Source organism: Magnusiomyces paraingens, assembly GCF_902498895.1.
Source record: "Magnusiomyces paraingens strain CBS 517.90 genome assembly, contig: contig1, whole genome shotgun sequence".
NCBI lineage: Eukaryota > Fungi > Ascomycota > Dipodascomycetes > Dipodascales > Dipodascaceae > Magnusiomyces > Magnusiomyces paraingens.
Window position 1 is genome coordinate 1,741,949 of NW_022474067.1, and position 24,374 is coordinate 1,766,322.

Genomic DNA, 24,374 nt, shown 5'->3' on the forward strand with positions numbered 1-24,374 from the left:
AGAGGCTGTTGGGCTTCTGCCGGAGCTGAGTGTTGGCTTGTTTGTCGAACAACTACTTGCCCAGCAGTTTGCGAATCATGTTCAGAAGAAGAAGGAGGAGGAGCTGCCAACAACAACCGTCTCGAAGGTGGAGCCGGAAGTAGCATATGTCGATTTTGTTGCACGGAGCTGTGCCGCACGTCGCTTGTATTGTCCCCAAAGCTTGTAGCATCCCCTGCTCGCCCATACTCTAGCAGGAGCCTCTGAGTAGATGGTGCAGGCGGTAAGCGTGGGCGATCATTCTCAGCAGTGTCTCTCAGTTCACTGCCACTTCCAGATGCAGCAGTAGTAACAGTATCAGAACCACCAGCTCCCAGCAACAGCCTCTCAGAGGAGGGCGCTGGGGGTAGCTCCGGTAGCTCCTGCCGTATACCTGAGGAGCCAGCCACTTGGCTCCGCCTACCGGCATGTAAACGACGATTTTCTGGCTGACCAGCACGTTCCAGCGCAGATTTTAATCTCGCTAAATTTAGATGCCTCTTCCTACTACCGCCCGCCTCAGCCATTCTGGCAGACCGATTTGCAGACGTCGTAGTTTCTACTAGCTCGGTGGTGGCCCGTACAAGTTCCGCCGCCGCCAAAACCAGTTGATTGCTGGCAGGATTATTTGTGCTTGTAGCAGTACCTTGAGTGTCACCTAAATCTTGCGGCACCCCGACATCTCTCGCAGGAGCTTTTGAGATGGGGGAGGACTAGCTTTGAAGTTTGAGTTTCTAATGTAAGCTGTCAAGTCTGCTAAGACTTTTAATTCAGCTTCACATCCTTCGGAACAAACTGGTATGTTGGCAATGGTTAATTGTCTAACGGTAAATCCAGAACGGTCAGCGAGATCAATTTGACGATGAACAGGGAGATCGGCGAATGTCTCATAAGAGCTGGCGTTGTTCTTTGAATGGGTCTCAGATGTTGAGTGGGCAACAGAACTTCCAGTGCTGGCTGACTCGAAGGATGAGGGTCCTTCATTGACTCCTGTAGTGTTTCCGTGATTAGACATAGCGGAGAAGACTAAAAGCAAGAGTTAATAAGTAAATACGATTGATAAGCTGAAAGCTGAAAGAGTATTTAATAAAAACAGTTTTGCGTAAATTTAGAGTGTATATAAGAATTATATAAAATGATAAAAATAATAAAATAATAAAATAATAAAATAATAAAAGTTCGCTATCATACCTAAAAGCAAGAGTTAATAAGTAAATACGATTGATAAGCTGAAAGCTGAAAGAGTATTTAATAAAAACAGTTTTGCGTAAATTTAGAGTAGCGAGAAAAAGAAGAGAAAGAAAACAAGAAAGGTTTCTGTAATGAAGAAAATTTAAAAGAGCATCTTGAAAAATTTTCTTTAGCAATAGGGAGTCTTGATTGTAACAATTTATTGTAACTCCAATGGTAATGGGCTAGTAGTTGCTAGTGAATAATGTAACAATGTAAAGAGTGTAATTGGGGAAAAAAAAAATATTATGGGATAATGTTGAAATACACGATAGTACCATGATATATATTCCAACAGGAGCTTCCTCCAACTTAGTAGAGGAATCCATGACAACGTCGCTAGACGAAAATTCAGAATCTGATGAGTCTTCCAATTCGTCGAAACCCAGTATATGTTCCACAGACCCATCCATGTCTTCATCATTGGTTTCTGAGTCAACCGCATCCTGATTGTCATCACCAGATTGGCTAGCGGTTTCAACAGCTGAAGCCTCGCGGGTAAGTTCAGCAGTTCCAGACAGCGCAAGATCCACACTGTCATCCTCATCCAAAATGTGTAGTTGTTTGGGAAGAGTCACCGGACTTGTTTGATGAGCCACCACTGAGGGCGACTGAGTTCCTGGAGCAAAGGCTTTCTGGAGCTTTACCATATGTTCAGAAAATGAATTTTCGTGAGAAAAATCTTCGTCAGTATCTTCGGAACCAGGGCGACCAGCTACGTTGGAGTTCACCGATCTCAAATCACCATCATCAACAGTAGAATCTTCGAGCAATATATGGTCCTCAGACTGAAGTGTATCTTTGTCGTCACCAACACTAATTGACTCATCTGCAACCAGCTCCACATCAACATCTTCCAACGGTTGAAAAGAGTTTTCAGTTATAGGTGTCGGTGGTGTAGAAGTAGAATCCTGGTCCTCCAATCTGCTGGATCTGTGGCTCCTTTCCTCAGAGCCCACATAGGTCCAGCCAAAGTTACCACCACCACCACCACCAGAGAGTGAAGTGGGAGAGTAGTCGTCAGAGTCAGATTCATCTTCACTTTCTGATTCATCAGTGGAAGAGTCACTGTAGTCAGGGTCACGATTTCCAATCTCACTGTAGTCAATGAGAATGTCACCCTCGTAAATTGGCTTTTCGCCAAAAAACTTAACGCCAGGCAAGACATGGTCACGAAAGTTGCCGTGTACACAGCGCCGAATGCGCTTGTTCCTCGTAATGCATAGAAAATTCTTAGGATTTAACGGGTCGGGACCCAAATACAGAGCAGGCTCGCCCCGAGGCTGAAGGGTCCCTTTGAGTTTCTGAGACTCAGATTTAATGACAAAAACTAGGCAGCCAAATGTGTGCACTAGTGCTATAGGTGGTTTTCTGCCCGTAAAGGCTTCATAAGGTGAGATACCGGCTTTATTAACTATGGAGAAATTATATACCTGCACAGCGTAGAGCCAGGCAGAGTCCCAGTAGATATTGGCCCAGAGTGTCGACTGCATCAAGGCTCTAGTAGATATCTCACGAAGTGTGCGGTGGGCACGCTCAATTTTCCCATTTTGTTGGTGTTCATCAGGAGCAGTTAAAATATGAATGACGCCCCAGTCTGCTAAAAATTTTCCAAGTGTCCCAGAGATAAATTCACCACCATTGTCAGTAATAAGCTTGGTGGCCTTGCCGTCAACAGCACGGCGAGCAGCTTTGGGCACAAACTGCTTAAAGAACTGGATAAGTTTCCCAGGAGCTTCATCCTTAGATTCCAGAGCAAAAGCATAGATGTAACCAGAAAATGCATCAATGATATTCAGCATGTACCTGGCCCCTGAAGAGGCAGGACCTATGGGACCGACGAGATCAGCATGAATCTGGGCTAACGGAGCCGTGGATTCAGAAGCTATATGCTTATCCGGAGAAGTGAACCTCTTAATGCTTCTTGACGTGCCACATATGACACAGTCCTTGATCAATTCTTCGTCACGCTTGGTCACCTCAAAGGGAGGATCAGCAAGCTTGGCTAAATGTTTCACCGAAGTCAAAGAGCAATGAGCAAAACGAACATGACAGTCAAGTGCCTGCGAATTCAACACGGCCTCCTTTGCAATAAATTTGAGAGACTGTGAAAGGACAGGTAGTCCCTTTCCAACCGCGAAGGCTGATTTATCAACCTTCCTCATAGCTTCTGGTCCTTGTCTGCAAATCTGATCCCAGTCAATTGAATTTCCTGAGAACTTGAAAGATCCAGTTGGAGGTACGATATTCCTAGTAAACTTTACCGGAACAATGTTGGCACAAATGTGAGACTTGGCATCTCTGGCACCGCCAACCCTACCAACCTTTTCCTCACCAAAATAGGCCAGACAATCCCCACTTGGGACCGTATGAAAAGAAACATCGTGCGTGCGCCAGACAGAATCAGAAAACAAATTGCTAGACCCAGCAGGAAAATAAAGTGCGTCAGCAATATGGCAAATATTGGTGCCACCGTCACCTTTAATACAACAGCAATTTTACCTTCCCCTTCTAACACGATGTCGGAACCACCATAGGAGCTGATAGTTTTGGGGCTGCTGTATTTCTCATACGACACAAAGTAGCTGTTGTCTGAGATAAGGTGACCAGTAGCATTTCCAGAATCGAGAACATTTGGAAGATTTGTTTCACCCACAGAGGCGATTTGGTTGGCAGGTGGAAGAAAAGCAACTGGCGAATAATCACTGCTTCCGCCGTCATTATCAAATATGTCTTGGATAGCCCGAGCAACAGAGCAAAGAGTTTCAACATCGTCGCGAGCCACCTCAAGGTATTCGGTAGCTTTCAAGGCAGCAACTCTGTTTTGACCATCAGAGTTCGACTTTCTAGCTTGCTTGTCTTCATTGTTGCGCCTCTTGTTGCCACCGGACCCCTTGGACCACTGCTTCCCTTTTCCATGCTTGGTATCAGAGTGGCCAGCTTTCTTCGAAGTTTCCTGCTTGGATTCCTGCTTGGGTTCTTGCTTGGGTTCCTGCTTTGGCACCACTTTTGTCGAACCGTCAATAATTCTTCGACCTTTACGAAGGCTGCAGAAGTTGCTTCAACTAGCGCTGGGATTTCAACTGAATCACAGGGGCTCCATCCTCCAGATCTTGACTTGAAAATGTCGACAAACTTGGTAATCCCCCAGAGATGACTCTGAGGATCTTCGCGAGCAGCTGCTGAAACCTTGTTGTTATTCAGCACTGCTAATATAAGGTCACGGTGAAAGGTGCCATCCGGGTTGTTAAAGAAATATTGCTCCACTACAGAGGCCCACTTGGAAGCTTCAGTAACAGTAGCTTGTATTTTGGTTTCAATTTCACTGCTGGTAAGCCCGGCGAAATAACTAGGACCTGGAACTCCTACTGAGATAGCTTGCGTCATCGCAAATACAATGTTAAGCTCAGGGCTTGGGGATATGCGCAAACCAATATGATTAAGACGTTGGTAAAATGAGAGCACTCGCCCCAGGTCGGCGGGCTCTAGAATTTCAGGATCTATACGAGCCATTCTTTTTCCAGGTTCAAATAGGACCCCCATGGCTTCTTCCCGCACAGACGCCGAATCCATAGGTGGAGTTTTTAGAAACTCGGGCGACGTGTCCCACCGGGCCTGTTCAGCTGCAGCCAGGTTAGCTGCAGGCGTGGTTTTTAAAATGTAAACCTTGAGTAGTTCATCAAGGGCCCTCTCAAACCTGATACCGTAACCAAGCTGAAGGGCAGTATGGCCAACAATTGGCTTATAGATATAGTTGTTCCAAAAACTCCGGCCGCAGCTGTTAATTTGCCCAATAAGACCGTATATCCAAAAATCCAACTCACTTTTGTAGAGAAATTATTTGAAATTTGGCGCTTGAGGAGCGTCAAAGGAGCTCATAACCTTTTGAGATGGGGGAGGACTAGCTTTGAAGTTTGAGTTTCTAATGTAAGCTGTCAAGTCTGCTAAGACTTTTAATTCAGCTTCACATCCTTCGGAACAAACTGGTATGTTGGCAATGGTTAATTGTCTAACGGTAAATCCAGAACGGTCAGCGAGATCAATTTGACGATGAACAGGGAGATCGGCGAATGTCTCATAAGAGCTGGCGTTGTTCTTTGAATGGGTCTCAGATGTTGAGTGGGCAACAGAACTTCCAGTGCTGGCTGACTCGAAGGATGAGGGTCCTTCATTGACTCCTGTAGTGTTTCCGTGATTAGACATAGCGGAGAAGACTAAAAGCAAGAGTTAATAAGTAAATACGATTGATAAGCTGAAAGCTGAAAGAGTATTTAATAAAAACAGTTTTGCGTAAATTTAGAGTATATATAAGAATTATATAAATGATAAAAATAATAAAATAATAAAATAATAAAAGTTCGCTATCATACCTAAAAGCAAGAGTTAATAAGTAAATACGATTGATAAGCTGAAAGCTGAAAGAGTATTTAATAAAAACAGTTTTGCGTAAATTTAGAGTAGCGAGAAAAAGAAGAGAAAGAAAACAAGAAAGGTTTCTGTAATGAAGAAAATTTAAAAGAGCATCTTGAAAATTTTCTTTAGCAATAGGGAGTCTTGATTGTAACAATTATTGTAACTCCAATGGTAATGGGCTAGTAGTTGCTAGTGAATAATGTAACAATGTAGAGAGTGTAATTGGGAAAAAAAAATATTATGGGATAATGTTGAAATACACGATAGTACCATGACATATATTCCAACACCAGATGCAGCAGTAGTAACAGTATCAGAACCACCAGCTCCCAGCAACAGCCTCTCAGAGGAGGGCGCTGGGGGTAGCTCCGGTAGCTCCTGCCGTATTCCTGAGGAGCCAGCCACTTGGCTCCGCCTACCGGCATGTAAACGACGATTTTCTGGCTGACCAGCACGTTCCAGCGCAGATTTTAATCTCGCTAAATTTAGATGTCTCTTCCTACTACTGCCCACCTCAGCCATTCTGGCAGACCGATTTGCTGACGTCGTATTTTGTACTAGCTCGGTGGTGGCCCGTACAAGTTCCGCCGCCGCCAAAACCAGTTGATTGCTGGCAGGATTATTTGTGCTTGTAGCAGTACCGTGAGTGTCACCTAAAACTTGCGGCACCCCGACATCTCTCGCAGGAGCTTCCTCCAACTTAGTAGAGGAATCCATGACAACGTCGCTAGACGAAGATTCAGAATCTGATGAGTCTTCCAATTCGTCGAAACCCAGTATATGTTCCACAGACCCATCCATGTCTTCATCATTGGTTTCTGAGTCAACCGCATCCTGATTGTCATCACCAGATTGGCTAGCGGTTTCAACAGCTGAAGCCTTGCGGATAAGTTCAGCAGTTCCAGACAGCGCAAGATCCACACTGTCATCCTCATCCAAAATGTGTAGCTGTTTGGGAAGAGTCACCGGACTTGTTTGATGAGCCATCACTGAGGGCGACTGAGTTCCTGGAGCAAAGGCTTTCTGGAGCTTTACCATATGTTCAGAAAATGAATTTTCGTGAGAAAAATCTTCGTTAGTGTTGAACTGTGACACGGGAAGTCATGATAATAATAGAAAATATTATCCAAGAAAAGTATATATTGAAATATATAAGATAAAACAGTTATATAAGAAGAAAGAAAAAGGAAAAGAAAAATTATAAAAGTTGGGGAAGAAACCTTCCTTATATACCCAAGGAAAAGAAAAATTTGCAGTGGTGAAAATTTTTCATTTGGGTTTGTCCCAAAGTTGAGTGGGTTTGTATTACACTTCAACTTTGTAACAAATTAAGGAGGGTAACCACAGTCACATAAGGGCTTAAACCTAATGCGGCTAAAACTAAAATAAACATAGATTGTCAACCATAGTTTCCCACCCAAACTCACGTGCATTATCAACTGCACTAGTCTGCGACAACATTGCATGCTCAACACCTCCCCTTGTCGCAGAATCACCTACTGCCTTCATGCCAAGTAGTCCCCTCAATGTCTCAAACTTCACACGACCAAGATTCTTAGTGAACATATCTGCCAACATCACTTGAGTATCAAGATACTCCAGATGAATCACTCCACTGCGAATATAGTGACGCACAACATGATAACGAACATCAATATGCTTGGTGCGACGATGAAACACTGGGTTCTGAGCCAATGCAATACATCCCTGATTGTCCTCAAACATAGTCACTGGCAACGGAACAGGAATCTTGCAAAGGGACAACAACTGATTAATCCAGAAGCATTCCTTAGACGCATCAGACAATGACATATACTCAGACTCGACGCTGGACGATGCAGGACTAACTTGCTTTCGACAAGCCCAAGTAATGGGACCACCAGACAGAATAAAAACATACCCAGTAAAGGACTTACGGTCCTGCTTGTCCTGTGCATAGTCGGCATCACTATAGCCAACAAGCTTGTAGACTTTCTGAGCTCGATATTCAAGACCAAGTTCAGCAGTACCCTTAAGATAACGAAGAGTATGCTTAGCAGCTTCCATATGAATAGACTTAGGATTCTGCATATATCGACAAAGAAAGCTAACAGCAACAGCAAGATCAGGACGAGCACAATTAGCAGCATAAATCAGCTTACCAATAATACTGCGATACATGGAGGCATCGGTAGCAGAGTCAGACTCGGAAAAATCAGAAAGATCACGAGTGGGTAAAGGAGTCTTGACACTTGAACAATTCTGCATACCAAACTCCTCCAACATATCAAAAATATAACGCGAAACATCCACAGTAATATGGTAAGGTGACTGCTTAACTCTCATGCCAAGGAACTGCTCGACTGGGCCCAAGTCTTTCATCTTAAACATAGATGACAAAGAAGACTTGGTTTTGGCAATGACCTCAGAAGAATTGCCAGAAATAAGTAAATCATCAACATACAGTGCAATAATAACCATGGTAGACCCAGATCCTTTGGTATACACACCGTAGTCACTTTCATTACGAATAAACCCAAGTTTGACAAGAGCACCATGAATCTTCTCATTCCAACACAAAGGAGCTTGCTTTAAACCATATAAAGACTTCTTCAAATGACACACTTTAGATTCCTGACCTTTGACAACAAAGCCTTTAGGTTGTCTCATATAAATATCTTCTTTGAGATCACCATTAAGAAATGCAGTCTCGACATCCATATGATGAACCTGGAACCCAAACTGAGCAGCAATAGCAAGAACAATCCTTACAGTCTCGTAACGAACAACAGGAGCAAAAGTTTCAGTATAATCAATACCTTCAACTTGCGAAAATCCAATACACACGAGACGAGCTTTGTAACGTTCAATTGAACCGTCAGCTTTGCGCTTAACTTTAAACACCCATTTGCTATTGATAGCCTTGCGACCAGGTGGGAGATCAACCAATTCCCAAGTACCATTGCGTTTAAGAGACGACATTTCAATAACACAGGCTTCAAGCCAAAACTCAGCTTCTTCACTAGACATAGCTTCTTCAAAACTACTAGGATCTGTAAAACAAGTAAAGCCACATCATCATACTCAAAGCGGAGAGATTTGAGACGACGATAAGAAATACACTCTTCTTCAGCTGGACGTTTTGCAGGTGTTGCAGACACTGGAGATTGTTTCAAAGAATTTTCACAAAGATGTTTAGAAGGAGGTGAAACAATGTCATCAGGACTCGGGCGTTTGGCAGGAGTTATAGAAGGTAAACGAACAGCAACAACACGAGATCGAGATTTAGGCAAAACAGCTTGAGTATCATCCTTAGTGACAACACTAACACCAGCTTGGTCAAGAGAATTAACAAGATCAGACGAAGGAGATTCTTGACTAAGTGGCACTACTTCCAATTCAACAGAAGGTGGTGGAGTGGGAGACGAAGCAATGATAGACGGTTGAAACCCAATATCACCCCCTCGTTGCGAGATCCCAGAATCACCTGAAATATCAGATTCATTAATAGATGGACCAGCTTCAGATAAGTCTAATTGTGAAGGAATATATTCCGAAGAAGAAACAATAGGACTAGAGTCAGAAGATATAGAGACATCATGATCTGAAGGTGGAAGAATAGGAGAACTAGGAAGAGATGGAACTAAAGAAATAGAAGGAAGAGTAGGAAGAGTAGGAGACTCAAGAGGAGCAGAAGGTGTAGACAAAATGCGACGAACAGAACGAGGCTTATGAACAATAATAGAAGATGAAGAAGAAGAAGGAGGCGGCGACGGAGAATGAGACGGAGAAGAAGACAGAGACGGAGACGGTAAAGCACAAATAGAACCAGAACCAGAACCAGAACCAGAACCAGAACCAGATGAGGATGCTGGTAAAGATCTATGAGACCCAAAACTAGAACCAGAACTTGAATCAGAACTAGCAATGGAATTAACCCTAACATTAGATCCTAAACCAGTCCCCTTAGAATCAAAACAAGGTCCTGACATGGACCCTGAACCAGAACCAATACTAAACCCAACACCAGTACCATTAATAGACAAGTCCTTATCACTTTTCATAAATGGAAACTTGGACTCATCAAAGTAAACACTCCTGGCTTCAACAATGCTTGAATCAAGAAGAACTCGATAAGCTGTACGATCCAAAGAATACCCAACAAAAACACCAGCTTCAGTATTTGAACTTAACTTAGATTCTCTTTTAGCACCAGGAAGAACAACTGTAGCTTGACAACCAAATACTTTCATATGGTGATAACTAGGAGGTTTACCAGTCCAAAGTTGAAGAGGTGCAACACCACCAGTGGTACGACTAGGAAGACGGTTCCTAATATAATTAGCAGACTTGACAGCTTCACCCCATAAATACTCAGGAGCATGAGCATATAAAAGCATAGACTTGGCTTTCTCAAATAATGTGCGATTCAATCGCTCAGCAACACCATTTTGTTGAGGAGTATGAGGAACTGTATAAGTATGCTTGATACCCTTAGACACAAAGAACTGTTCCAGGTCTTTGGAAATGTATTCGCCGCCATTATCAGAATGAAAATATGCAACTCGATCACCAGCAGAATCACCAGAAAAATAAGATTCACACCTAGCAATAAAGTTACGAATGGCAAGACTTGCATCACTTTTCCTAACCAACAACTCCACATAAGAGTACCTGGAATAATAATCCATAATGGTTAAGACATAACGATGACCCACAGGGTAGCGACATGAGGACCGCTTAAATCAGAAACAAATAACTCCAAAGGACGACTAGCTTTTTCTGTGGTACCATTAAATGGCAATGCTGTGGCTTTGCCACCCAAGCAAGCGTCACACTTATGACTATCCACAACCTCAAAATGAGTAGGCTTGACAGAAAGTGACTTAGATAATTTCTTGAGAACGTCCACACTGGCGTGACCAAGTCGCTTGTGCCAAAGATTGGCAGACGACTCAACAGCAAACACCTCATGGACAGGCTTGGAAGGCAAAACAACTCGGAAACGACAAAAGTACAAGTCACCCATGGCAATGGCGTGGACTCGAGTTTTGCCATTTTCAACAGCAGAAATATGGTTAAGGTCTTGAATGAACCGACAACCACCAGCAGTAGCTCGACGAGCAGCAAATAAATTGCGAGGAATCTTAGGAACATATAAAACATCTCGAAGAACAACGCGGTCACAAGGCTGGTCATCTTTACCAAGAAGATCAACGACAATGTCGCCAACCCCTCAGCAGTAGCAGAACCAAGACCACGAATGGTAGCCGAAGTGGGACGAAGAGAAGAAAAATATGAGATGTTATTGCAAATGTGACTGGTAGCACCAGTATCATGGATAAAGTCAAAAGAATCAGACCCAACAACTAAGTTGGCCTCAGCAGAAGTAGTAGATTCAGCAACAAAAACGTGATGGACTGAATGACTTAAATCCAAGATTGAAGAAGGATGCCAGACGACAATTAAAATCAAGGAAAACAACATGATGGTAACAAAAGATAAGTAAAAGAATGGAGAAAAACGGGATTTTGGTGTAACAATAGGTTTAACATTAGGTGGAGAAGGTTCAGTAATTGAATCCACCAAAAAATCAAAAGAAGGTAAGACAATATCATCATCAGAACCGACCAACGGTTTAGAATCAGAACAAGAAATAAAAGAAGAACCGACCAACGGTTCAGAATCAAAAGGAACAATATCCGAATCGACCAACGATTCAGAATCAAAACAAATAGGAGCTGAACTGACACACGGTTCAGACTCCAAACAAACAACAGTAGAACCGACATACGGTTCAGAATTAAAACAAGAATCATCAGTGGAACTAACAAACGGTTTACCAACTGAATCAATATCAAGTCCTGAGTTTGAACAATACTCAGAAACTTGACCAACAAAACAATCTTCATCGCCGACACACGGCTCAGAAGAATCAAAAAGTTCGATTCCAAATCATCAAACGACTCGGAGCAACTGTTACCAAACTTTTTCAGAAACAACAGATGTCTCGGACACAAAAGCGGAACTCACAAATGGATCATCATCAACTATCTCAGAAAATTCATCAATAGTCTCAGCAAACCAACCTCTTGAGGTTTTAGCCTCCTTAGATTCCTTGTCATCCTTATTATCTTGGCGAGCAGCCTGAACCTCTTCCCAAGAGACATGACAATTGTTGGAAGTATGACCACGCCTCTTACAACGGAAACATTTGATACCATCACCCTTAGATTTGTTATTGTACTTCTTTGATGAAGCAACGAACGCTTCAGTCGAAAGAGTAGCAGGAGGTCCAGTAATCTTCAACAACTTGGCCCATTTATCAGTGTTCCGGATGAAGTTGTTGATATCAAGGTTGTCAGTATTGTTGTTACTATCAAAGCGGTGCTCCAAGGCGTACTGGATGAAGCGCTCACAATTGGGACCCATTGAGGCCAAAGCGTTGAAGGCCACAACCGAATCAGGCGACAATGATTGGTAGATGGAACGCCACGTAGCAACATAAGAGCGAACAGAAGAAACAAACTTTGGACCAACATCAATATTGCCAGCATAGAGGGATTTCATAAGTGAGATGACATCGGCGGGTTGAAGTTGACTATACTCCTGATGAAGGTAAAGCCAGAGGTCACGGCCTCTAATGGCCACATCATTAACATGTTCGATCAACTCAGGAGAAATATTGTTGAGGATGACATCATGGACGACGGTATCAAGCGAGGCGGTGAGGTCTTCGAGGGATTCATTAGCAGCTGGATTGACAGTACCAGCTTCGACATAAAGGTGGACACCATTATTCATAGCACGAAGACCCAAAAGGATCTTAGTAGCCCAGACATGATAGTTGAGAGGAGTGAGTTTTTCAGAGGAAGTAAGATTAATATAAGCCGAAGTGCGGCCCATAACCTGTTGAACTGTGACACGGGAAGTCATGATAATAATAGAAAATATTATCCAAGAAAAGTATATATTGAAATATATAAGATAAAACAGTTATATAAGAAGAAAGAAAAAGGAAAAGAAAAATTATAAAAGTTGGGGAAGAAACCTTCCTTATATACCCAAGGAAAAGAAAAATTTGCAGTGGTGAAAATTTTTCATTTGGGTTTGTCCCAAAGTTGAGTGGGTTTGTATTACACTTCAACTTTGTAACAAATTAAGGAGGGTAACCACAGTCACATAAGGGCTTAAACCTAATGCGGCTAAAACTAAAATAAACATAGATTGTCAACCATAGTTTCCCACCCAAACTCACGTGCATTATCAACTGCACTAGTCTGCGACAACATTGCATGCTCAACAGTTAGTATCTTCGGAGCCAGGGCGACCAGCTACGTTGGAGTTCACCGATCTCAAATCAGCATCATCAACAGCAGAATCTTCGAGCAATATATGGTCCTCAGACTGAAGTGTATCTTTGTCTTCAACAACACTAATTGATTCATCTGCAACCAGCTCCACATCATCATCTTCCAACGGTTGAAAAGAGTTTTCAGTTATAGGTGTCGGTGGTGTAGAAGTAGAATCCTGGTCCTCCAATCTGCTGGATCTGTGGCTCCTTCCCTCAGAGCCCACATAGGTCCAGCCAAAGTTACCACCACCACCACCACCAGAGAGTGAAGTGGGAGAGTAGTCGTCAGAGTCAGATTCATCTTCACTTTCTGATTCATCAGTGGAAGAGTCACTGTAGTCAGGGTCACGATTTCCAACCTCACTGTAGTCAATGAGAATGTCACCCTCGTAAATTGGCTTTTCGCCAAAAAATTTAACGCCAGGCAAGACATGGTCACGAAAGTTGCCGTGTACACAGCGCCGAATGCGCTTGTTCCTCGTAATGCATAGAAAATTCTTAGGATTTAACGGGTCGGGACCCAAATACAGAGCAGGCTCGCCCCGAGGCTGAAGGGTCCCTTTGAGTTTCTGAGACTCAGATTTAATGACAAAAACTAGGCAGCCAAATGTGTGCACTAGTGCTATAGGTGGTTTTCTGCCCGTAAAGGCTTCATAAGGTGATATACCGGCTTTATTAACTATGGAGAAATTATATACCTGCACAGCGTAGAGCCAGGCAGAGTCCCAGTAGATATTGGCCCAGAGTGTCGACTGCATCAAGGCTCTAGTAGATATCTCACGAAGTGTGCGGTGGGCACGCTCAATTTTTCCATTTTGTTGGTGTTCATCAGGAGCAGTTAAAATATGAATGACGCCCCAATCTGCCAAAAAATTTTCCAAGTGTCCCAGAGATAAATTCACCACCATTGTCAGTAATAAGCTTGGTGGCCTTGCCGTCAGCAGCACGGCGAGCAGCTTTGGGCACAAACTGCTTAAAGAACTGGATAAGTTTCCCAGGAGCTTCATCCTTAGATTCCAGAGCAAAAGCATAGATGTAACCAGAAAATGCATCAATGATATTCAGCATGTACCTGGCCCCTGAAGAGGCAGGACCTATGGGACCGACGAGATCAGCATGAATCTGGGCTAACGGAGCCGTGGATTCAGAAGCTATATGCTTATCCGGAGAAGTGAACCGCTTAATGCTTCTTGACGTGCCACATATGACACAGTCCTTGATCAACTCTTCGTCACGCTTGGTCACCTCAAAGGGAGGATCAGCAAGCTTGGCTAAATGCTTCACCGAAGTCAAAGAGCAATGAGCAAACCGAACATGACAGTCAAGTGCCTGCGAATTCAACACGGCCTCCTTTGCAATAAATTTGAGAGACGGTGAGAGGACAGGAAGTCCCTTTCCAACAGCGAGCTGATTTATCAACCTTCCTCATAGCTTCTGGTCCTTGTCTGCAAATCTGATCCCAGTCAATTGAATTTCCTGAGAACTTGAAGGAGCCAGTTGGAGGTACGATATTCCTAGTAAACTTTACCGGAACAATGTTGGCACAAATGTGAGACTTGGCATCTCTGGCACCACCAACCCTACCAACCTTTTCCTCACCAAAATAGGCCAGACAGTCCCCACTTGGGACCGTATGAAAAGAAACATCGTGCGTGCGCCAGACAGAATCAGAAAACAAATTGCTAGACCCAGCAGGAAAATAAAGTGCGTCAGCAATATGGCAAATATTGGTGCCACCGTCACCTTTTAATACAACAGCAATTTTACCTTCCCCTTCTAACACGATGTCGGAACCACCATAGGAGCTGATGGTTTTGGGGCTGCTGTATTTCTCATACGACACAAAGTAGCTGTTGTCTGAGATAAGATGACCAGTAGCATTTCCAGAATCAAGAACATTTGGAAGATTTGTTTCACCCACAGAGGCGATTTGGTTGGCAGGTGGAAGAAAAGCAACTGGCGAATAATCACTGCTTCCGCCGTCATTATCAAATACGTCTTGGATAGCCCGAGCAACAGAGCAAAGAGTTTCAACATCGTCGCGAGCCACCTCAAGATATTCGGTAGCTTTCAAGGCAGCAACTCTGTTTTGACCATCAGAGTTCGACTTTCTAGCTTGCTTGTCTTCATTGTTGCGCCTCTTGTTGCTACCGGACCCCTTGGACCACTGCTTCCCTTTTCCTTGCTTGGTATCAGAGTGGCCAGCTTTCTTCGAGGTTTCCTGCTTGGATTCCTGCTTGGGTTCTTGCTTGGGTTCCTGCTTTGGCACCACTTTTGTTGAACCGTCAATAATTCTTCGACCTTTTACGAAGGCTGCAGAAGTTGCTTCAACTAGCGCTGGGATTTCAACTGAATCACAGGGGCTCCATCCTCCAGATCTTGACTTGAAAATGTCGACAAACTTGGTAATCCCCCAGAGATGACTCTGAGGATCTTCGCGAGCAGCTGCTGAAACCTTGTTGTTATTCAGTACTGCTAAGATAAGGTCACGGTGAAAGGTGCCATCCGGGTTGTTAAAGAAATATGTTGAACTGTGACACGGGAAGTCATGATAATAATAGAAAATATTATCCAAGAAAAGTATATATTGAAATATATAAGATAAAACAGTTATATAAGAAGAAAGAAAAAGGAAAAGAAAAATTATAAAAGTTGGGGAAGAAACCTTCCTTATATACCCAAGGGAAAGAAAAATTTGCAGTGGTGAAAATTTTTCATTTGGGTTTGTCCCAAAGTTGAGTGGGTTTGTATTACACTTCAACTTTGTAACAAATTAAGGAGGGTAACCACAGTCACATAAGGGCTTAAACCTAATGCGGCTATAACTAAAATAAACATAGGTTATCAACCATAGTTTCCCACCCAAACTCACGTGCATTATCAACTGCACTAGTCTGCGACAACATTGCATGCTCAACACCTCCCCTTGTCGCAGAATCACCTACTGCCTTCATACCAAGTAGTCCCCTTAATGTCTCAAACTTCACACGACCAAGATTCTTAGTAAACATATCTGCCAACATCACTTGAGTATCAAGATACTCCAGATGAATCACTCCACTGCGAATATAGTGACGCACAACATGATAACGAACATCAATATGCTTGGTGCGACGATGAAACACTGGGTTCTGAGCCAATGCAATACATCCCTGATTGTCCTCAAACATAGTCACTGGCAACGGAACAGGAATCTTGCAAAGGGACAACAACTGATTAATCCAGAAGCATTCCTTAGACGCATCAGACAATGACATGTACTCAGACTCGACGCTGGACGATGCAGGACTAACTTGCTTTCGGCAAGCCCAAGTAATGGGACCACCAGACAGAATAAAAACATACCCAGTAAAGGACTTACGGTCCTGCTTGTCCTGTGCATAGTCGGCATCACTATAGCCAACAAGCTTGTAGACTTTCTGAGCTCGATATTCAAGACCAAGTTCAGCAGTACCCTTAAGATAACGAAGAGTATGCTTAGCAGCTTCCATATGAATAGACTTAGGATTCTGCATATATCGACAAAGAAAGCTAACAGCAACAGCAAGATCAGGACGAGCACAATTAGCAGCATAAATCAGCTTACCAATAATACTGCGATACATGGAGGCATCGGTAGCAGAGTCAGACTCGGAAAAATCAGAAAGATCACGAGTGGGTAAAGGAGTCTTGACACTTGAACAATTCTGCATACCAAACTCCTCCAACATGTCAAAAATATAACGTGAAACATCCACAGTAATATGGTAAGGTGACTGCTTAACTCTCATGCCAAGGAACTGCTCGACTGGGCCCAAGTCTTTCATCTTAAACATAGATGACAAAGAAGACTTGGTTTTGGCAATGACTTCAGAAGAATTGCCAGAAATAAGTAAATCATCAACATACAGTGCGATAATAACCATGGTAGACCCAGATCCTTTGGTATACACACCGTAGTCACTTTCATTACGAATAAACCCAAGTTTGACAAGAGCACCATGAATCTTCTCATTCCAACACAAAGGAGCTTGCTTTAAACCATATAAAGACTTCCTCAAATGACACACTTTAGATTCCTGACCTTTGACAACAAAGCCTTTAGGTTGTCTCATATAAATATCTTCTTTGAGATCACCATTAAGAAATGCAGTCTCGACATCCATATGATGAACCTGGAACCCAAACTGAGCAGCAATAGCAAGAACAATCCTCACAGTCTCGTAACGAACAACGGGAGCAAAAGTTTCAGTATAATCAATACCTTCAACTTGCGAAAATCCAATACACACAAGACGAGCTTTGTAACGTTCAATTGAACCGTCAGCTTTGCGCTTAACTTTAAATACCCATTTGCTATTGATAGCCTTGCGACCAGGTGGGAGATCAACCAATTCCCAAGTACCATTGCGTTTAAGAGACGACATTTCAATAACACAGGCTTCAAGCCAAAACTCAGCTTCTTCACTAGACATAGCTTCTTCAAAACTACTAGGATCTGTAAAAACAAGTAAAGCCACATCATCATACTCAAAGCGGAGAGATTTGAGACGACGATAAGAAATACATTCTTCTTCAGCTGGACGTTTTGCAGGTGTTGCAGACACTGGAGATTGTTTCAAAGAATTTTCACAAAGATGTTTAGAAGGAGGTGAAACAATGTCATCAGAACTCGGGCGTTTGGCAGGAGTTATAGAAGGTAAACGAACAGCAACAACACGAGATCGAGATTTAGGCAAAACAGCTTGAGTATCATCCTTAGTGACAACACTAACACCAGCTTGGTCAAGAGAATTAACAAGATCAGACGAAGGAGATTCTTGACTAAGTGGCACTACTTCCAATTCAACAGAAGGTGGTGGAATGGGAGACGAAGCAATGATAGACGGTTGAAACCCAATATCACCCCCTCGTTGCGAGATCCCAGAATCACCAGAAATATCAGATTCATTAATAGATGGACCAGCTTCAGATAAGTCTAATTGTGAAGGAATATATTCCGAAGGAGAAACAATAGGACTTGAGTCAGGAGAGATAGAGACATCATGATCTGAAGGTGGAAGAATAGGAGAACTAGGAAGAGATGGAACAGAAGGAATAGAAGGAAGAGTAGGAGACTCAAGAGGAGCAGAAGGTGTAGACAAAATGCGACGAACAGAACGAGGCTTATGAACGATAATAGAAGAAGAAGAAGAAGAAAGCGACGGAGAATGAGACGGAGAAGAAGACGGAGACGGTAAAGCACAAATAGAACCAGAACCAGAACCAGATGAGGATGCTGGTAAAGATCTATGAGACCCAAAACTAGAACCAGAACTTGAATCAGAACTAGCAATAGAATTAACCCTAACATTAGATCCTAAACCAGTCCCCTTAGAATCAAAACAAGGTCCTGACATGGACCCTGAACCAGAACCAATACTAGACCCAACACTAAACCCAACACCAGTACCATTAATAGACAAGTCCTTATCACTTTTCATAAATGGAAACTTGGACTCATCAAAGTAAACACTCCTGGCTTCAACAATGCTTGAATCAAGAAGAACTCGATAAGCTGTACGATCCAAAGAATACCCAACAAAAACACCAGCTTCAGTATTTGAACTTAACTTAGATTCTCTTTTAGCACCAGGAAGAACAACTGTAGCTTGACAACCAAATACTTTCATATGGTGATAACTAGGAGGTTTACCCGTCCAAAGTTGAAGAGGTGCAACACCACCAGTGGTACGACTAGGAAGACGGTTCCTAATATAGTTAGCTGACTTGACAGCTTCACCCCATAAGTATTCAGGAGCATGAGCATATAAAAGCATAGACTTGGCTTTCTCAAATAATGTGCGATTCAATCGCTCAGCAACACCATTTTGTTGAGGAGTATGAGGAACTGTATAAGTATGCTTGATACCCTTAGACACAAAGAACTGCTCCAGGTCTTTGGAAATGTATTCGCCGCCATTATCAGAATGAAAATATGCAACTCGATCACCAGCAGAATCACCAGAAAAATAAGATTCACACCTAGCAATAAAGTTACGAATGGCAAGACTTGCATCACTTTTCCTAACCAACAACTCCACATAAGAGTACCTGGAATAATAATCCATAATGGTTAAGACATAACGATGACCCACAGGGGTAGCGACATGAGGACCGCTTAAATCAGAAACAAATAACTCCAAAGGACGACTAGCTTTTTCTGTGGTACCATTAAATGGCAATGCTGTGGCTTTGCCACCCAAGCAAGCGTCACACTTATGACTATCCACAACCTCAAAATGAGTAGGCTTGACAGAAAGTGACTTAGATAATTTCTTGAGAACGTCCACACTGGCGTGACCAAGTCGCTTGTGCCAAAGATTGGCAGACGACTCAACAGCAAACACCTCATGGACTGGCTTGGAAGGCAAAACAACTCGGAAACGACAAAAGTACAAGTCACCCATGGCAATGGCGTGGACTCGAGTTTTGCCATTTTCGACAGCAGAAATATGGTTAAGGTCTTGAATGAACCGACAACCACCAGCAGTAGCTCGACGAGCAGCAAATAAATTGCGAGGAATCTTAGGAACATATAAAACATCTCGAAGAACAACGCGGTCACAAGGCTGGTCATCTTTACCAAGAAGATCGACGACAATGTCGCCAACCCCCTCAGCAGTAGCAGAACCAAGACCACGAATGGTAGCCGAAGTGGGACGAAGAGAAGAAAAATATGAGATGTTATTGCAAATGTGACTGGTAGCACCGGTATCATGGATAAAGTCAAAAGAATCAGACCCAACAACTAAGTTGGCCTCAGCAGAAGTAGTAGATTCAGCAACAAAAACATGATGGACTGAATGACTTAAATCCAAGATTGAAGAAGGATGCCAGACGACAATTAAAATCAAGGAAAACAACATGATGGTAACAAAAGATAAGTAAAAGAATGGAGAAAAACGGGATTTTGGTGTAACAATAGGTTTAACAATAGGCGGAGAAGGTTCAGTAATTGAATCCACCAAAAAATCAAAACAAGGTAAGACAATATCATCATCAGAACCGACCAACGGTTTAGAATCAGAACAAGAAATAAAAGAAGAACCGACCAACGGTTCAGAATCAAAAGGAACAACATCCGAATCGACCAACGATTCAGAATCAAAACAAATAGGAGCTGAACTGACACACGGTTCAGACTCCAAACAAACAACAGTAGAACCGACATACGGTTCAGAAATAAAACAAGAATCATCAGTGGAACCAACAAACGGTTTACCAACTGAATCAATATCAAGTCCTGAGTTTGAACAATACTCAGAAACTTGACCAACAAAACAATCTTCATCGCCGACACACGGCTCAGAAGAATCAAAAAGTTCGGATTCCAAATCATCAAACGACTCGGAGCAACTGTTACCAAACTTTTCAGAAACAACAGATGTCTCGGACACAAAAGCGGAACTCACAAATGGATCATCATCAACTATCTCAGAAAATTCATCAATAGTCTCAGCAAACCAACCTCTTGAGGTTTTAGCCTCCTTAGATTCCTTGTCATCCTTATTATCTTGGCGAGCAGCCTGAACCTCTTCCCAAGAGACATGACAATTGTTGGAAGTATGACCACGCCTCTTACAACGGAAACATTTAATACCATCACCCTTAGATTTGTTATTGTACTTCTTTGATGAAGCAACGAACGCTTCAGTCGAAAGAGTAGCTGGAGGTCCAGTAATCTTCAACAACTTGGCCCATTTATCAGTGTTCCGGATGAAGTTGTTGATATCAAGGTTGTCAGTATTGTTGTTACTATCAAAGCGGTGCTCCAAGGCGTACTGGATGAAGCGCTCACAATTGGGACCCATTGAGGCCAAAGCGTTGAAGGCCACAACCGAATCAGGCGACAATGATTGGTAGATGGAACGCCATGTAGCAACATAAGAACGAACAGAAGAAACAAACTTTGGACCAACATCAATATTGCCAGCATAGAGGGATTTCATAAGTGAGATGACATCGGCGGGTTGAAGTTGACTATACTCCTGATGAAGATAAAGCCAGAGGTCACGGCCTCTAATGGCCACATCATTAACATGTTCGATCAACTCAGGAGAAATGTTGTTGAGGATGACATCATGGACGACGGTATCAAGCGAGGCGGTGAGGTCTTCGAGGGATTCATTAGCAGCTGGATTGACAGTACCAGCTTCGACATAAAGGTGGACACCATTATTCATAGCACGAAGACCCAAAAGGATCTTAGTAGCCCAGACATGATAGTTGAGAGGAGTGAGTTTTTCAGAGGAAGTAAGATTAATATAAGCCGAAGTGCGGCCCATAACCTGTTGAACTGTGACACGGGAAGTCATGATAATAATAGAAAATATTATCCAAGAAAAGTATATATTGAAATATATAAGATAAAACAGTTATATAAGAAGAAAGAAAAAGGAAAAGAAAAATTATAAAAGTTTGGGAAGAAACCTTCCTTAAATATCCAAGGGAAAGAAAAATTTGCAGTGGTGAAAATTTTTCATTTGGGTTTGTCCCAAAGTTGAGTGGGTTTGTATTACACTTCAACTTTGTAACAAATTAAGGAGGGTAACCACAGTCACATAAGGGCTTAAACCTAATGCGGCTAAAACTAAAATAAACATAGATTGTCAACCATAGTTTCCCACCCAAACTCACGTGCATTATCAACTGCACTAGTCTGCGACAACATTGCATGCTCAACACAGAATTGTTCAAGTGTCAAGACTCCTTTACCCACTCGTGATCTTTCTGATTTTTCCGAGTCTGACTCTGCTACCGATGCCTCCATGTATCGCAGTATTATTGGTAAGCTGATTTATGCTGCTAATTGTGCTCGTCCTGATCTTGCTGTTGCTGTTAGCTTTCTTTGTCGATATATGCAGAGTCCTAAGTCTATTCATATGGAAGCTGCTAAGCATACTCTTCGTTATCTTAAGGGTACTGCTGAACTTGGTCTTGAATATCGAGCTCAGAAAGTCTACAAGCTTGTTGGCTATAGTGATGCCGATTATGCACAGGACAAGCAGGACCGTAAGTCCTTTACTGGGTATGTTTTTATTCTGTCTGGTGGTCCCATTACTTGGGCTTGTCGAAAGCAAGTTAGTCCTGCATCGTCCAGCGTCGAGTCTGAGTACATGTCATTGTCTGATGCGTCTAAGGAATGCTTCTGGATTAATCAGTTGTTGTCTCTTTGCAAGATTCCTGTTCCGTTGCCAGTGACTATGTTTGAGGACAATCAGGGATGTATTGCATTGGCTCAGAACCCAGTGTTTCATCGTCGCACCAAGCATATTGATGTTCGTTATCATGTTGTGCGTCACTATATTCGCAGTGGAGTGATTCATCTGGAGTATCTTGATACTCAAGTGATGTTGGCAGATATGTTTACTAAGAATCTTGGTCGTGTGAAGTTTGAGACATTAAGGGGACTACTTGGTATGAAGGCAGTAGGTGATTCTGCGACAAGGGGAGGTGTTGAGCATGCAATGTTGTCGCAGACTAGTGCAGTTGATAATGCACGTGAGTTTGGGTGGGAAACTATGGTTGATAACCTATGTTTATTTTAGTTTTAGCCGCATTAGGTTTAAGCCCTTATGTGACTGTGGTTACCCTCCTTAATTTGTTACAAAGTTGAAGTGTAATACAAACCCACTCAACTTTGGGACAACCCAAATGAAAAATTTTCACCACTGCAAATTTTTCTTTTCCTTGGGTATATAAGGAAGGTTTCTTCCCCAACTTTTATAATTTTTCTTTTCCTTTTTCTTTCTTCTTATATAACTGTTTTATCTTATATATTTCAATATATACTTTTCTTGGATAATATTTTCTATTATTATCATGACTTCCCGTGTCACAGTTCAACAAGCATCTACCTCTAATGGATTCCCTAAAATTTTAGAATTCACATGCTTAAAAAGGGCATCAGATAACAGTCGAGAAACTAAAATAGACTGGACTGAATGGGAAAAAACCAAGCAAAAATTTGGACTGAATAAAACAGATCTGGGGACGAATGTGGAATACATCGCCATTTCATCGCTGGTGTCTGTGGAATAGACATTAGGAGTTGGTAAAGGTTGTAATGATGTAACATTGTTCAATTTTTGATAAGCATTTACGACTTGAATTGCGCGTCTGAACTGTACTAACACGTTGAAATGGAGAAGTAGGTTATGGGGAAAAACTTTCTTTATACTGTTATCAATAATTCCAAAAAGCGTCCAACACATATATAAACCAGAGAATTTCAAAGGATAGTAGGATGAGGCTTTGATCTGAATGTTTTGTATTTCTTGGGTAACAAGTGTATCGGTCCCATAATTAATCTCAAACAAAGGCAAAATTCGGTTCAGCAAATTTTTGTATATTCCAAAATTCTTTTCCAATGCAAGTCTCAAAGAGATTTTATTTGTTTGGTTTGTTTTCGAAGTTGTGGAGCAGAAAAAAGAATAAACTGAAACCTCCAAACAGTTCCTCCAAGAGATATGTAAAAAGCCCCAGTGATTGTAGTTGATAGGAGGTAAAAGAAGAAAGAAGTCAAGTTGTTTGTTGTTTTCATGTTCTTTAAAATTAAATTCAGCAAGTAAGCCAGAAAGGTTTTTGTAGACAAAGTCAACACTTTGCTCCGCAATTAATCCATCAGTTATTTTTGGCTGACAAATTATGCAAAATTGGCCGTATTCTTTATCAAAAACTTCGGTCATTTGAATGAAATGGTTTGAGCTAAGACCACAGTTGTGAAAATAATTATCTAGCAAATATAAAACGTCCGAAGAATCAAAAATACAGTGAGAGTTAGTTGTATCAGGTAAGACAAGGTCTAAATGATGCAACTCAAGGTGATTGTTCTCAGTATATAACGTCTCTGAAATTTCAGAGACGTCACAAAGATATATTTCTTCCTTCATGGGAGCTCTTTAAAAAAGTTTTTGGATTATCAAATTTTTAATGTGTATTAAAATGAAGAAATATATGTTGAAAAAAAAAAATTACAATAAACAACTCGGTAAATGAGGTCATATATATTATAATAAACACGGAAACAATGTTTTTTTTTTTGATGATTTACGAATATTTAAAAAAATTAGCATACATTCCAGAGAAACCCCTTTAAAGACCAAATTTGGTCTTAATAACAATTGGGTTATGATAATATTATCATATATCATTAAGTAACCATAAGTTTATATGTTGAATGGTGTGTTACAGGGTAGATCTTTTAATAGTATTATTATTATAATTAAGATGAGTATATATATATTTATATATAAATAAAAATTAAATTGATTGTTAAAGTTGGAAATAATAGATGAAATAATATTTTAATCTCTAGCTTCTTATAACGAAATAGACATGTTTAAACTATTTATCAAAC

The 24,374-nt window shown here is 41.8% G+C and overlaps 3 protein-coding genes across 3 annotated transcripts; 1 reads left to right on the forward strand and 2 right to left on the reverse strand.

The window, feature by feature from the left end:
* Positions 1 to 7,041: 7,041 nt before the first annotated feature.
* SAPINGB_P000529 (uncharacterized protein) lies at positions 7,042 to 12,576 on the reverse strand (the record flags this gene model as incomplete). Its single annotated transcript, XM_031995252.1, has 5 exons — positions 7,042 to 8,662; positions 8,725 to 10,314; positions 10,359 to 10,786; positions 10,846 to 11,565; positions 11,674 to 12,576. 5 exons carry the CDS (start codon positions 12,574 to 12,576, stop codon positions 7,042 to 7,044), a joined length of 5,262 nt encoding a protein of 1,753 aa, XP_031851143.1.
* A 363-nt stretch (positions 12,577 to 12,939) lies between these two features.
* SAPINGB_P000530 (uncharacterized protein) lies at positions 12,940 to 21,330 on the reverse strand (the record flags this gene model as incomplete). Its single annotated transcript, XM_031995253.1, has 4 exons — positions 12,940 to 13,856; positions 13,900 to 14,401; positions 14,502 to 15,442; positions 15,867 to 21,330. 4 exons carry the CDS (start codon positions 21,328 to 21,330, stop codon positions 12,940 to 12,942), a joined length of 7,824 nt encoding a protein of 2,607 aa, XP_031851144.1.
* Positions 21,331 to 21,783: 453 nt separating this feature from the next.
* On the forward strand, positions 21,784 to 22,563 carry SAPINGB_P000531 (uncharacterized protein; the record flags this gene model as incomplete). Its single annotated transcript, XM_031995254.1, has 1 exon — positions 21,784 to 22,563. One exon carries the CDS (start codon positions 21,784 to 21,786, stop codon positions 22,561 to 22,563), a length of 780 nt encoding a protein of 259 aa, XP_031851145.1.
* Positions 22,564 to 24,374: the final 1,811 nt, after the last annotated feature.